A 15,996-nucleotide genomic window follows, 5' to 3' on the forward strand; every position below is an offset into this window, starting at 1 on the left:
TGCTGAACAGGGAGGCCAGCCTGGGGTCTTGATCCTGATCCCAGGAGCCTGGGCCAGAAGGCTGACTCTTAACCAACTGAGCCACGCAGGCGCCTCATGCCTCTGCTAGGCAGCTCCGCTGTGGGTTCACAGTTCCAGGGGTCTGCTGGCTGCTCGCAGGGCAGCTCTTGGCCTTGAGTTTCTCCTGTCCCTCTAGCCATCTAGCCCTGGCTTATTCTCCTAACAAGAGAAGCACATGCACGGCCTCTTAGGGCTCTTAGGGTCTAGCCTCAGAACAGGCACTCTGTCCCTCCCACTACTTCCTGTAGGCAGGTCACAAGCCTAGCTTCTTTGCAGATGCCTCAGGACAACTGTTAAGTTAGGCGCACATCAGTGGCAAGTTTCTACATCGTTCCGTCTTAGCCCTGGCACCGAGCAAGTAATGTTGATGTAGGCACATTTGCCGAAAACATTGAATGGAATCTCAGAAACATTGCCATGATCCCATGTCCTGACCTGGTAATGCAACAGTTTCTCGATCCTTCCCAGAACTGACCTCCAGGAATGGCTTTACTGCAGGAGACACGTGGAGGTCTCTGCTGGTCATGTCGGGAAATCACTACACATGTTACTCAGTTCAAGTTAACTGAAACTAGCAAAATGCCCCTTTAAAGATGTATTAAGTATATATCCTTCCCACCAGAATTAAAAAAAAAACAAACCCCCAAACTCTTGCAGTTTTCATCATCATGGTGTTAGAAAATGGTTTAATCTACCAACCTCCAACCTTTTGGGAGTAGAGATACCCATTCTCACAATTTTGTGATTCCCCTTCCTGTGAAGAGTCTATTACGTAAAAACTAAAATACGGTTGATATTTGGAAATTGCATAAAACTTCCAAAAGAATTTTTAAAACCTTGGGATGTTATAAAACTAATATTGGGGGCTCTTACCATTTACAAACCAGTAGCTGGAGGACTCACAGAATCAAAATATTTCTAATTCTTAACAACTGCTCAGTGGAGTACTAAGCAGGCTTCCAGAACAATCCATGACTTAGTTTGACCTCATGCTTCTATCCCCATGATCCATTCACCTTCAGATCATGTGAGGTGCAGATTATCTGACTAAAAAAAAACACCGGAATATGCTATCAGATACCACATGGGTCTCATATCTTCCACTATTTAAAATGATTTTACATTTTCTACCTCTTTTTGTATTCACAGCAGGTTTTATTTTAGAAGCTATTTCATCAAAGAAATATGTTCAGTTATTTCTATTCAGCTACACAAACCAGAAGCAATTCTACAGTCAACAAATTAATCCCACTTGCATTTCTAAGGACAAATATTTTGATCTTCCTGAGGTCCCTAGGCCTTTTTTTTTGATCTTTATCTTCCCAACACACAACTCAGTGCTTGGTCCTTAGTGCAGTGCTTAGTAAATGTTTGTGTCCTGTGGATTTTTATTTTACCTTCATAAAAATCTTCTAAAGTCACTAGATCAAAATTCTTCCATTTGATAGGGAAATGTGTGCAAAAGTTCATGGGCACAAATATATATATATATGTATATATCAGCTCTTTCTCTGCATTTTTAACTCTAGCTGATAAAAAAAACTCAGTATCATTAATTTCATAGTAAGCCTTTGGAGTAACGTATTCCTTCATAAAATTTTCGAAGAGTGTCTCAGTGATCAGAACTTTGAAAAGAATAAAATAATGAGGCCCCTTCAGCGAAGTCACTAGGCTAGCCTGCTCATTACATCAGGGAAGTCAAAGGTCATGGAGTGCCATGCATTACCACGATGCTGCTTTCATGAGGGTGCTAGCTCACAGAATTCGATACAGGGCTTAAGCATTATTTATAAAAGTGTGATGCTAGTTACAACGTCTTTCTAGTCCTCATGATCTTTAAACAAAGAAGTTGTTATCAACTTGCGTGAAGATTCACCCTCAAAAGCAGTGAGGTGAACCTTTTTTAATAATATCATTTATTTATCTTATCAGGCCTACCCCAATTATTTACTGGATAAAAGAAGATGGAACACTGCCCATCAACCGGACATTTTATAGGAACTTCAAGAAAACTCTACAGATCATTCAGGTTTCAGAAGCAGACTCTGGAAATTACCAGTGTATAGCCAAAAACCCACTGGGAGCTATCCATCATACCATTTCTGTCACAGTTAAAGGTATACAATTGTTTCAAATGCATGGCTCTTGCCTTCATGAGAAGTCATAAATCTTCAATTACATACACCTTTGATCTGATTCTTCAATTAATAATAAATGTAAATTCATATCAACATTCCTGACACCTTCTTTTCTCCTTGCTCTTTAGAGTGCATCTAAATCAGGTCAAAAATTCTCTTTCTCAAACCTTCCTCATAGAAGAATTCCAATTAATAACTGTAGAAAGAAGGAGGGAAACCAGAAATCACTTCAAGGAGAAACGGGGGATCCCCTTGGCCTCAAAGTATTTCTTGTCACACACACACCCCAAAAATTAATTATGGAAGCAGGTTTAACATATTTTCACAAATTCTTCACCTTTCCTCTGGGAAGGAGATGAAGCTGAATTTCCCTACCCTTGAGTGTGGGCTGGACTTAGTGACTCACTTCTAATGAATAGATTATGGAAAGCAGGTAAATAGCAACTTTACAGAGAAACCTGGCCTATATCACCTAAACCATGTGCTCAAGGTTAGCATAAACAGTAATAAGTCATGTTGGTATCATGGACCCCCTAAAATGATGCAGTAAGAGGGATCCATTACCCAAAACCTCAGTCTAATCATGAAAAAACACCAGACAAACCCAAGTTGAAAGACATTCTATGAAATAACCGATCAGTACTCTTTAAAAGTATCAAGGTCACGAAAGACAAGGAAAGACCAAGAAACTGTCAGATTGGAGGAAACTAGTAAGGTGACAAGACAAGTAAAGACGATGTAGTAGTATCCAGGAGAGGGTCCTGGGACAGAGAGAAGCCATTAGTAGAAGATGTAGTTTAGCTAATGGTATTGTACGAGTGTTAATTTCTTGTGTTGATGACTGTATCATTGTTATGTAAGGGAACATTAGAGAAAGCTGGGTGAAGGGCTCATGGGAGTTCTGTATCCTAACTTTGCAACTTCTCAAAAATGCGAAGTTTTTTAACTTCCTTCCCAGGTTTATAATTATGTGTATTCTGCAGGGCTCAGAATCTAAATTCATGTTTCTTAGCCCTACCTGTACCTGTAAATCTCTACAACCTTAGCAAAATCTGTTACCTTTCTAATGTCTGATTAATTTAATGTAAAGCGAGATGGCCTTTGTATCAAAAGGTTCTAGAAATAATACATAGTTGTCTGTGAATCTCTTGAAACATTCTTTTGAAAATCTGAAGTGTTCTTTGAGGCATCACTTATAAATTTATTTACTCTTAAAAAAGGAAGCTAACAAATGTTTTGCAAATATTTTTATTATTAAAATAGTTCAGCATACTAGATTTGCTAGAATACTTGTATGATTCAAATGTTTGTGGGTTTTTTTCCTTTCATTCACAAAGCGGCTCCATACTGGATCATGGCACCTCAAAACCTCGTGCTGTCCCCAGGAGAGGACGGGAGGCTGATGTGCGGAGCTAATGGCAACCCCAAGCCCAAAATTAGCTGGTTATCGAATGGAGTCCCAGTAGAAAGTAAGTTGCCTTGACAGGCTCTGCGGTTGCAGTCCATTTTCAGAGCGTAGCTACATCTCAACAGGGAACAGGTTGGGGTGAAATCACTGGTGGTGAGGAAGGAAGCCATGGGTAATTTAAAAAGAGGCACCAAATTACCTTTGGATGTTTATTTTATTACCTTTAGATATTCTTTATGACGGAATACTTTGTGCCCTTAACATGACGGTATGTGTTGATTAGGACTTGGCAGTATTTCCTGTTTTTTTACATGGATCCTAGGAAGAATGACAGGGTCAGAAAGAAACATTCCCGCAGAGTTCAGATGATCATCTCTGTTCCGAATGTCGAGTGTTTTGTGGAGACAGCACAGGAGTCCGAGGAGACATGGAGGGGAGGCTGTGACGAGAATAAGAGACACAGCTGTGGTCATTTAAAGAGTTTTCATTCCTAAGCACAGCCCAGATGTTCCCCAGTTCTCTGGTCTTCAGAGGTCACTGTCCCATTTAATGCCCACAGAAGAACATATCCTCTGACCATGACTACATGCAGGACCCTCGGTCTTTGATTAGTCTTCCCTCCCCAGGTATGCCGAGCTCACCTGGAGCAGTACTGACACAGGCCCAGCTCCTGTGGGCCACCTCTTCAGCCATCTTCCCTGGACCACTCGTGGCTCTCGCTCTCTCAACCAGCTTCTCCAGCCTGCTGCCATGCTGCCCAGAACGGTCCCCCAAAGTGTGGCCACAGGCCCGTCCATTAATCTTCTAAATCACAGCAGACACCAGCTTTACAAAACCTGGGGGAAGGCTTGAGGATAATGGAAGGCTTGAGGATGATGGCAAAACAAAACAAACCTAATATCGGATATTGCCCCTCCCTGCCCCCAGATTCCTAAGAGGGAGAGCCCACCGACTGTCCTTTTGTCCTGGCCTCAGCCACCACCAGCGGCTGCTTGAAGGAGAATCTCTGCACATGTTCCCCTTCTTGGAGTTCACACCCAGACCCAGAGAGAGAGAGAAAGTTGGCTTTCGTTTAAAACCTAGACTCAGGCTCACCCTCCAGCCAATAACATAATAATCAGCAAAGATATTCTTGACTCACAATAAAGACAACGTTCAGGCTTATGAAGTAGAGCAGCTTCGCTCTTCATTGCCTCCAAGCCAGAGACAGAAATTGGTTCTACTTCTACATAACTAAAAGGCCCATTAAACTGGCTTTTCTGAAATAGTCTTCACCCTAGGATGGATCTGAGAAATGCTGGCAGATTTCCGTGGCTCATTCCCTGCGGCTCACCATCCAGGTCTTACAATGGCAGGTCTAAACCAAGGAAGAGCTTCCGATTCCATGAATTTTATTAGGAATTTGTGTCACACTACGCAATAGTTACCAGATACTCTAAAACAGACAATCTGTGTTTACTGTAAAAGGAAATTATGTTCCTGGGAGAATACAGATTCCACAGAGGCCAGCAAATGGGGCTTGGGTATTTCTGCTCACAATTTTAACCATGATTGGGATCAGGAAGAAGTGCAGAGAGTATTTTCTGGTTGTGCATTGGGAAGCTGTGGCCATGAGTGGAATCAGAAAAGAGGAATACGGCCCAGACCTAAAGAAGAAGTTTTATGGTGCACTCTCTGATTTTCCTGGGAACGCGTACAAAATGGCAGGAAAGGCTGGAGTGTGCTCAGCGCTGCGGCAGCACGGTTTGCAGCTTTGGAGGGTCTGTGCCCTTTAGGGAGGATTAACCACACACTTGAGATCTGGCCTCTGTGGGACTGACAAGGTGGTGCCTCTCAGGGAGCCTTGTGGCTCCAGTTAAATTAAGAGCTTTGAAAGGCACTCATAGACACTCCCCTTTAAGTGAAATATCTGGGTGCAGGATCAACCCAGAAGGGCCTGCCTGGCGAGAGCGGAGGCACAGGACAGCGGTCCTGGGATACAAGTTAGGCCCTTCTACTGTAATCCCAAATCATCTGATTAGGTCCCGAGCAGAAAGTTGGAACAAAATCTTCCAAATCGGGTTCCAAATTCGTTCATATACCAAGGTGATATGAAGCGTCTGTGAATGGTGGCTTCCTCCACATCCGGTGGCCAGGCTCAGAGTGCACAGGTTCATGTGCGGGATCTCATCACTAACAGGCAATGGGCTTGCGGCAGCTGGTGGGGACCCTCGTAGCTCTCTGCACAGTGGTCCTAAAGGACCACCCTGTTCTCTGCCCCTACCCCCGGCAGCTGATCTATCTACAGACTCTGCTGAGCCTTGACTAGCTGAGTTCAAAGTGAACCCTACCTGTCTCCCCTCGTGTTGACCTCCCCTGCTCCAACATAAGGAGTAAATGTGGAAGAAAACGGTCAAAAAATCGGTAGAAGTTTAAAGAGCGTTGCACCTCTCCCCTTTCCATCTTGTTTGATAATTAGCCTGTGATCTGGAGACCCCGAAATTGAATTACCTTTGAAGTTTGGGGGCCACTCTAGACATGGGAGATGGGCTTGTTTCTCCTCTGCAGCTTGTTGAGCTGTGCACCCCACAGATGCCTGCAGAGATGGAGCAGTGGGGGACAGCAGAGAGGCAGGCTGGACGAGGGATGGCACAGTCGCCTCAGGACTTGGTGGATGGAATTGGCATGGCGAGGGTTCCTAACCTTCAAGGGGGCCTCGTGTAGACCCCAGAAGTTAGCTGGGACCACCAGCTGTGGTGGCCACCACACCTTCCCTTAAGAAGCTGTAGAAACCTTGAGGGGGGCAGCTGCTGAGAGCGGGTGAGTCAGAAAGGCCTCAGGAATAATAGACTTGGGGTCTGGGACAGGAATGTAGGTGGCCCCCGGGAATACTGCATTCTTGGGGTACCTGGCTATCTGCCGCAGCTATAGTTCACTTCCCAGACCAGTGTGACATCTCTGTCCTCTGCTGTCACGTACTGATGTAATCTTTGCCCTATTAAAGGAATCAGAACTTGTATTTGTCTTCTGGTTGGAAGAACATGTTTCTTAAGGCATTTTGAAATGTTTAGAGTCCTAAACAGCAGAGATGAGCTAAGAAGCTGACCCGAAGGATCCTGGCATACCCCTACCACTAGGCGAACTAACTGGAGTATCTAAAGTGTCGTTATAAATTAGCTATTGATTGCGGTCAGAGTGTTGAACAACCACATAGAGAACTGTCGGATGGTAAATTTATGTGGTTTTAAGCCACTAATTTTGTAACTTGTTACAGCAGCCATAGAAAACAAATACAGTGTGAGTGGGTACGTGACTACAACGACAAGGCTGAATGACTGCAGCTTGGTTGACCTGTATTAAAGTGAGTTAATAAGCCATAGGTGAACCAAATATTCGAGATTTGCAAGGGATAAAGGCATCTAAATGCAGTGATAACTATGTCTTAGATGTACCTCCCTTTCCTGTCATCAAAGAGAAAAGTACAGTGTTTGGAATGGAAGCAAAGCCTTCTTAAGTGGGTCAAGTTGCAAGAGGAGATTTCAGGGAAAAGGTGCTATTACGGAGTGTTGATTTTGATCCTCATGCTGAGGCAGATGCCTCTTGCCCCTTTGAGTGTGCTTTTAAAGCAATGTAAGGTCACAGCCTGAGGTTTAGCACTCACAGACGGGAATTTATCTCCAGGAACACAGCACTTCCACACTGCTGGGCATGACCTGGACTAAATTCCTACATATTATGTTACATGCCCTGTTTCACTCCACTTCGGTAAGGATCAGTCCTGGTCCTGACTTTTTTTTTTTTTTTTTTTAATGTACTTGAGAGATTTAGCTGAAAAACACATAATTTCACATGATTTGTTTCTGCCTCAGTCTCAGGAATTTCTGATACAGGAAAATATTTTCATATTTGATGATTGGCCCTGTATATGTCTTTACGTTCTTATTTGTTTATTTCGACGAGAGGCTCGTCAAGGACACAGGTTTGGTAGAGCTAGAAGGTTTTATTTTTGACTAGTGTTTGCTGTCTCCTCTCGAGAATTAATTTGCCTCCTCATGAAGAACCATGGTTTCTTTGTGAACAAGGCAATGCTTTCCCAAATGTGTATTTCTGTTTTCACCTACCTTGTGCTTTTTCCCCTGGATCTCTCGAAATAATGTTCAGTTTTACAGAATCAATCAACTTAGGACTGAATGAATATCGAGTATAATGTGCTGATAAGTGATAACCAAAGTCAGAGGAGGGAAAATTATGATTTCTCCTCCTCACTACATATACCTCAATCGGCATGTATTTCTGTTCTACTTACTAGAGTGTAGTCCTCACACTTTACATCTTCTAAGCAGAGAAGAATAAACAGATGCTTTATATTTTTACACCCAAACAGTTGCTGCGGATGACCCCAGCAGAAAAATAGATGGCGATACCATTATTTTTTCAAATGTTCAAGAAAGATCAAGTGCGGTGTATCAGTGCAATGCCTCTAACAAATATGGATATTTACTGGCAAACGCATTTGTAAATGTGCTGGGTAAGCTCTCCCTTTATTAAAGACATGGCCAGTTCAGTTAATGACCGCTGTTGTTCTCAGCAAAAGTAGAGCGAGTGTCTACTGTGTGCGATGCACAGAGGACTTGGAGCTGCATGGGTTGTATGAAGGTGGGTAAGATACAGATCTTCCCTAAAGGGTATGGTACTCTGGCCTTTGTGTTCTTTTGTAATGCAATCTTTGTGGCAAATTGTTTACTGTAGATGTAATCAAATAGACTGCTCCATCCACAGATGGTTAGGCTAAGTGTCAAACCCTCAAAAGGAAAATAGCATTAATCTGCTATTGGTAACTGAATGTTACTGCCACTCCATCTCTAGAAACTGGTAAGTTCAACAACAATCTCATTCTGATTTTTGAAAAAATAAATCACCAGTCGTTAATGTTCGACCTTTATCCTCGTCACAGATGTACGTTTATTTATTAATCCTTAATAATATGTTTAGAACACTATGGTAGACTCAAACATCTTCTGAAATGTTTGGTGTTTTGTTTTGGTTTTTTGAGTGTAGTTGACATACCATGTTACACTAGTTTTGGGTGTACAACTTAGTGATCTGACAAGTGTACACATGATGCTTATATTCACAGCAAGTGTAGTTGCCGTCTGTCCTGATACAACACGATTACAGTATCATTGACTGCATTCCTGATGCTCTGCTTTTATTCCCGGGACTTAGCCATTCCATAACTGGAGGCCGGTCTTTCCTGCTCCCCTTCACCCATTTTTTTTTAATATTTTTTTTATTTTTTTTATTCTTTTTTTTAATTTTACTATGTTAATCACCATACATTACGTCATTAGTTTTGGATGTAGTGTTCCATGATTCACTGTTTGCGTATAACACCCAGTGCTCCATGCAGAACGTGCCCTCCTTAATACCCATCACCGGGCTAACACATCCCCCCACCCCCCTCCCCTCTAGAACCCCAGTTTGTTTCTCAGAGTCCATAGTCTCTCATGGTTCGTCTCCCCCTCCAGCTTCCCCCCCTCATTCTTCCCCTCCTGCTATCTTCTTTTTTTTTTCTTAACATATATTGCATTATTTGTTTCAGAGGTACAGATCTGTGATTCAACAGTCTTACACAATTCACAGCGCTCACCATAGCACATACCCTCCCCAATTTTGCCCAACTCTGGACCCTTCCCCTCTGGCAACCATCATTATTTATAGTTCCAATCCTGCTTTTGTTTGTTTATTCTTTTTTTTTTTTTTTAGATTCCACTTATCGGATATGAGTGGAATCATGGGTTTTGTCTTTCTCGTCTGACTAATTTCACTTGTCATAATACTATCTATGTTCATCCATGTTATCTGAAATGGCTCAGTCTCATCCTTTTTATGGCTGTGTAATATCCCATACACACACACACACACACACACACGCATGCACGCACGCATGCCCGCATGCCACATTTTCCTTGTTCATTTGTTTATTGAGGGACACTTAGGTTACTTCCATATCTTGGCTATTGTAAACAATGCCGCAATAAACACAGGGGTGTATATGTCTCTTTGAGTTAGTGTTTTTGTTTCCCTGGGTAAATACCCAATAGTGGAATTATTGGATCATATGATATTTCTATTTTTAATTTTTTGAGGAAACTCCATACTGTTTTCCGCAGTGGCTGTACCAATTTACATTCCCACCAACAGGGCATGAGGGTTCCTTTTTCTCTACATCCTCGCCAACACCTGTTGTTTCTTGTCTTCTTGATTTTAGCCATTCTAAGGCATGAGTGATATCTCAATGTGGTTTTGATTTGCGTTTCCCCGATGATGAGTGATGTTGAGCACCCTTTCATGTGTCTCTTGGTCATCTATATGTCTTCTTTGGAGAAATGTTTATTCAGGTCCTCTGCATGAAATGGTTGGTTTATGTGAATATTCCATTTCTCATATTGGACAAAACTACCGAAAACATCAAATTTATTAAAATTGTATGTGAGACTTGTCTTCATGGCTCCAGGGAATTATATTTCAACTCAATAAGTGTAGTATCCTCCCTTTCAAATGAAATTAAAGTCAGGAAGCCAACCAGTCCTTGGTATGTTTCCTTCATGCTTGAAATGGAGGCCAGTGACTCACACGCAGAGCTGAGCACACGTGAAGTGTTGGTGGGTGTTTGGGAGCCAGTTTCTGGTTCTGTTTCAGGTGTCCACACTCTGAGCTTTTCTGCCACTGTGTCCCTGTCACCCCTCCTACCCCACCCCCAGCCCCCTCATAACCCCAAGGTTAGCATGGGCCAATCACTTAACAAAGATGTACTCAGCCATTATTTTTGTGCCAGATACCTGACCTCGTTTCTGGGAAGAAAACAATAAAAGTCCCATTCCCTGCCTGCAAGGGACTCACAGGGTGGTAGGACATCTAGATAAATAAAACACTAGGGCGCCTGGGTGGCTCAGATGGTTAAGCGTCTGCCTTCGGCTCAGGTCATGATCCCAGTGTGCTGGGATCGAGTCCCGCATCGGGCTCCCTGCTCCTTGGGAGCCTGCTTCTCCCTCTGCCTCTCTCTCTCTCTCTGTCTCTCATGAATAAATAAATAAAATCTTTAAAAAAAATAAAATAAAATAAATAAAATAAAATAAAACACTAAAATACCGTGCCTGGGCAAGATGAAATGTGGGGTATGAGGCAGAAGGAGAAAACTTGTATTTCTCCACCTTGAGATGCTGGTGGTGTCGTACCTGATAGAGAACATAAGGGGAGAGACATAGTGGTTATGCTTTACTGTAAACTTGAACAGCCTTCAAATGCAGTAAAATACATGGTGGGCCTAAATGTTTGTTTTATTTAATATTTACTTTACCTTTTTAAATTTTTTTAGCTGAGCCACCACGAATCCTTACATCTGCAAATACACTCTATCAGGTCATTGCAGACAGGCCTGCTCTACTGGATTGTGCCTTCTTTGGCTCTCCCCTGCCGACCATTGAGTGGTAAGTAATGGCTCTGTTTGCCTTTAATATTTATGTTTGCTAAAGCCTTCAAATTTCTCTGGGTGTTGGGTTTTTATTTATTCAGAGGACAGGACTGACTCCATCATACTATTATTAAATTCATTCGTAAAGATGTATTAACTACTTGCTCGGTGCTAAATACTTCCACATGTATAATCTATTCAGCAGCACACTTTGTCAGGCACAGAGGTGTAGGGAAGTAGGTTTGTTGAAAATTTAAGGTATAGTAATATGTTACAATGCCATGAGCACCACCTGGGACTTTGCAAGGAATGGTGCGTGGAGACTGTTGGGGGTACCCTCCTTGCTAATAAAGGATCCTCTGGGGTCGGGGAGAGGTTCTATAAGCTCCAAACCAGCATTTGCTCCCCCACATGCCACTCAGGACTGATTTGCCTGCTTACTTTAGCCTGAGCTGGGAGGCTCAAGGCAAGGATGGGCAGCAGCTCAGAAGGAAGGAGTGAAAGAAAATTAAAACATTCGTTTCCCGATCGTCCATCAGGGACCAGACACAGAGCCGGGCTCCCTCGGCCGATGTGAGGGCAAAGCCAGGTATAGGATTAAGGACAGTCTCCCCAGGTCTCCACTGTAGCCGCAGAGAGGAGAAGCACGGTGCTTGGGCAGACGGCATCCTGGTGAGGTCTCTTAGGTTGCTTAGGTTGTTTTAGCTTAGGGTGACTTTGCCTTGCCAGTTTTGTCTGACAGTAATCAGGAAGCTGAACAGACATATACTTTGCATACAGGCTTTCTTGCTTTTCTTCCCTGAGTATTTTCCTATTCATACAAATAAAAAATTTCTTTAGAATTCAAATCAAGTATCTTCTACTCAAGTTGGCTTTAGAATTGTAGCCTGCAGATGGACTTACGAATATGTCCCAGGAGGGAGAAAAAGGCCAAAAAGATCTGTCATCATGTTGCCTGTTTTATTACCCATGTGGAGATAGAATGGGTAATCATGTGTGTATTAAATATGAATCTGATACAGAAAATTACAATTGAAGTATTTCGTATTGTTATCCTGATGCTTCAAGCACCACTTCTCATGAAATTTTCCACTTTTACATCCTGCCTTCCATGGACCCCACTGACTTACAGGCATGCAATCCGAGACATCTTTTGCAGATTCCAAATGTCTCTGAACTTGATACAATGATGCACATCATCATGTGCTGACCTCGAATGTGGCATTTTATGTCTGACTTCAAATTATGATTTTTTTTATTCCCATTGTGATAATTTCTGTAATGAAGGTTCAAGGGAGCTAAAGGTAGTGCCCTTCGTGAAGATATTTATGTTTTGCATGAAAATGGCACTTTGGAAATTCCTGTGGCCCAAAAGGACAGTACGGGAACTTATACATGTGTTGCAAGGAATAAATTAGGAATGGCAAAGAATGAAGTTCACTTAGAAATCAAAGGTAAGGCGGAGGTGATGAAGTTTTTTCAGGTATTATGTGACTTTGAGCAAATTCTTCAGCTTTGGCAATGGATAACAATAGCTAAATTTCAGATGCAACGAGGATCATTAAACAGCCCGAATATGCAGTCATGCAAAGAGGGGGCACGGTGTCCTTCGAATGCAAAGTGAAACATGATCACACCTTAATCCCCACCGTCACGTGGCTGAAGGACAACGGTGAGCTGCCCAATGACGGAAGGTATTTGAAGACCATTTCTTTCCTTTCTCCTCCCTGCCTCTTTGAGCTTCTCTGAACTAAAGGTTTATCGTAGAGTGACTTACCAGTGGTGTTTTTAAAGTTTCTGAGATCTGGTCTCTCCAAAAAAAAAAGTGCATTTTCTCCCTGCTGCAAAATGTGGGGACCTAAAAAGGTATCGAGTTATTGAAATCAGACCCTGAGAATGTTTGTCTGTCTTTGTGTTCTGGTCTCCTGTGTAATTCAGGATGGGAAAAACCTTTCAGGCCTTGGATGACTTCCATTGTTTTCTACCTTGTACAGTGACGTCTCGACAGATGATGTTTTCATTACCATTCTACAAATAAGCAGAAATGTGATTGCTTTAATCAGCAGAGTGCACCTAAATCCTTGTCGTTATTTTAAAGGACACCAGTTTTCATTCGGATAGGGAATTTTCTTTTGATTTCACTTTGGCCAGTAGAAAGAGAAGGGGGAAAGAAACAGGTAAACTATTTAAAATAGCCTAAACACGTTGCAGTCCTTGAGCTTAGAATGGAGGAAAAGTCATACCCATTTTCTGGGTGAAGCCTCAATTTGAATGAATAGGTATAGAGCTGACCTAGTGAATTTTAACTGTCACAGAGGCTACAAACATTGCCCCCCTAGTGGAAGAAATGCCGTGTGCTGGTGGAAATGCTCTCTGTTGTTTGCTTGCAACTGTGCCTAAGCAGTGCGTGTTGCTTAACTGCCCCTAAACACACACACACACACACACACACACACACACACACACACACACACACACACAAAACTATGTGACCTTCTCCTCTATACTCAGGATTTCCATCTAATTTTATGCTTCCAGCTGGCCAGGTTTTTATTTTGTTTTTTTTTTTTAAAGATTTTATTTATTTATTTGAGAGACAGCATGAGAGAGCACAAGCAGGGAGAAGAGGGAGTGGAAAAAGCAGGCTCCCCGCGGAGCAGGGAGCCGGATGTGGGGTGTGGGGCTCGATCCCAGGACGCTGGGATCATGACCTGAGCTGAAGGCAGACGCTTAACTGACTGAGCCACCCACTTGCCCCCGCACCTGGCCAGTTTTATTTGTGGAATCTGAGTTGGTAAAGGTGAGAAGGAAATAGAAAGAAATGACCATCGAGTGAAGGTGGCTAAAACTTTAACTTGGAAATTCCCTGCAAAGACAGTGAATGATTTATGCATCCTCTTAAAATCATGCATGAATCCTATTTACATGGATTTTTGACCTACTGAGTAATTTCTCATGCCAGCTAGTAACCTCTAGAGAACTCTCCGTGGCGCTCGCTGATCTAAGTCATCCTGTCCCCTTATGATAAAGTTGATACTATTCTTTGCATTTACTTACTCCCATGAGAGTTCATGCAGGTGGCAAAAATGGCACAAAATTTCTGCAGTCAATGATAAATTATTTTAAAATACACACTTTGTTAGAAATGGAGCTGAATGAGTGGTGTTCAAATGTTCCTTAGCAGCCGAAGCCACAAGAGAGCCTGCTCGTAAGGGTGACTGCAGCTGCCCCCACCACCTCTGGGTGCCCCCCTGGTCTTCAGGGAAGCACCTAACCTTCCAGGGGTGTGCTTGAAATGACTTGACATCCCTTCTAACCCAAGCTTCTAGTCCATTCTAATTGTCTTCCGGCTTTTGTCATGATCAAAGTGAGACATATTTTTTGGATTTCTGCTCTAACGAGCTGCAAATGTTTGTCCTCTCTCTCTCTCTTTGTTTCAAATTCACAGAGTTTCTTTCATGCCAGTAAAGCAAGCATCCATCATGTATGGTCGGGTGTCCGTTTCAGCTGCTCTGAACCTGTTTTCTTCACAGGTTCACTGTGGACAAAGACCATTTGGTGGTGGCTGATGTAAGGGATGACGATGGTGGGACCTACACGTGTGTGGCCAACACAACTCTGGACAACGTTTCTGCCAGTGCTGTGCTGAGCGTTGTTGGTAAGAACTAGAACACACCCAGCGCTGCATGCTGCCTTGTGTTAGGTCGGAAGGAAAACTGTCCAGAGTAAATGTTTGCTTGTTACAGTTTTACAGTTTTGTAGGGGAATTAAATACCTACACTTTTCTTCTTTGAGAGACGCCTTTGAGGCAGTAATATCAGTATAAATATACTACTGTAGCAGCGCTGGAATAAAATGATGGTTGTGTGTATTAGTGATTTTTGTATAAGAAAATCGGGAGAAATAATGTACTTTGATTTAAGATTGAAGGTGTCCTGCCCCCCACGTTGTTACTGCATGTTTATCAATGCCGTGTCCCACAGCTCGCGTACAGCTCGGTTTTAGATCTTAATCATGGTCAGTCTTTGTCTTCTTGTGCTATTTTATATCTTTCCATGACTAATTTTGATTAAAATCCTTTATATTAATGTCCTTTCTAGCTCCTACTCCAACTCCAGCTCCTATTTACGGTAAACTAATATGAGTCTTCTTTCTCTATTTTCTGTCAAACAAGTTCACATGTGCAAATAATAATAATAATAATAAGTCCTCTCTTTTCTCTACCACATCATTGATTGTGTTGCTTTAAGGACAAGGGCTCTGTCCAGCGTTCTGTTCTGTTGCTTATTTACTGCCATAAATCATTTTCTTCATTATAGCTCTGGAATGTTTCACTGAGTGTAGTACCACTCATTGCCAAATATTTCATGTGTTATTATAAAGTCATTTCATTTGATAAAAGTCCCTCTTTGGTATAATTGCCTTGTAAAATAGCATCATGCTTTTTCAAAAGCTGTCCTCCACTGTTTCCAGAATGAAAAAAAAAACTATCTCAAAGATCATTCCACAAATCAGGTTTTTATTTCAGGCTATTAAAAGTTGTTTTGGAAACGTGGACGTGTTTTTTTTTTCCAGAAATTTACATAGGAAAGCAGTGAATGTTTAGAACATTTGACCTTTGTATTAGAGAAAAACAACTCATTGCGTTAAAAAACATAAATCACTAAAGAAAGACCAAAAGGAGGGCACTTCCAGGTTGTGTGACTTTTCTGAGTCTGGAAAATAAATCAGAAATTATTTCCAGAACTCTTTTTGATTAAAGAAACTTCATCTTTATTCAGCCTATAAATACAAAAATTAATTTTATGGCATACACTCAGCTGGATTTTACATAGTGTCAGTAGTTAAGCTATAGAAGAACTGCCCTTGGTAGATGTTTACTGTTTCTTTACTGATAGGAAAGAAGTGCCCATATTTTTATATGGCTTCTGGTTCCC

The 15,996-nt window shown here is 42.1% G+C and overlaps 1 protein-coding gene across 23 annotated transcripts in view; it reads left to right on the forward strand.

The window, feature by feature from the left end:
- NRCAM (neuronal cell adhesion molecule) overlaps nucleotides 1-15,996 on the forward strand; it is a 76,310-nt gene that overhangs the window by 17,095 nt on the left and 43,219 nt on the right. For 13 of the 23 annotated variants that reach the window (XM_088018553.1, XM_088018547.1, XM_028094511.2 and 10 more), the window contains 8 exons: nucleotides 1,993-2,177; nucleotides 3,536-3,667; nucleotides 7,970-8,113; nucleotides 10,964-11,075; nucleotides 12,347-12,513; nucleotides 12,606-12,753; nucleotides 14,593-14,717; nucleotides 15,160-15,189. In XM_088018553.1, the coding sequence (XP_087874679.1) occupies nucleotides 1,993-2,177; nucleotides 3,536-3,667; nucleotides 7,970-8,113; nucleotides 10,964-11,075; nucleotides 12,347-12,513; nucleotides 12,606-12,753; nucleotides 14,593-14,717; nucleotides 15,160-15,189 (1,043 nt within the window). The remainder of the gene's footprint in view (nucleotides 1-1,992; nucleotides 2,178-3,535; nucleotides 3,668-7,969; nucleotides 8,114-10,963; nucleotides 11,076-12,346; nucleotides 12,514-12,605; nucleotides 12,754-14,592; nucleotides 14,718-15,159; nucleotides 15,190-15,996) is intronic. The other 10 variants (XM_088018552.1, XM_088018555.1, XM_088018549.1 and 7 more) reach the window with 1 other exon arrangement.

Source organism: Eumetopias jubatus, unplaced genomic scaffold (genome assembly GCF_037043125.1).
Source record: "Eumetopias jubatus isolate StellerSeaLion01/CBP00866 unplaced genomic scaffold, mEumJub1_p1.0 scaffold_14, whole genome shotgun sequence".
Lineage (NCBI taxonomy): Eukaryota > Metazoa > Chordata > Mammalia > Carnivora > Otariidae > Eumetopias > Eumetopias jubatus.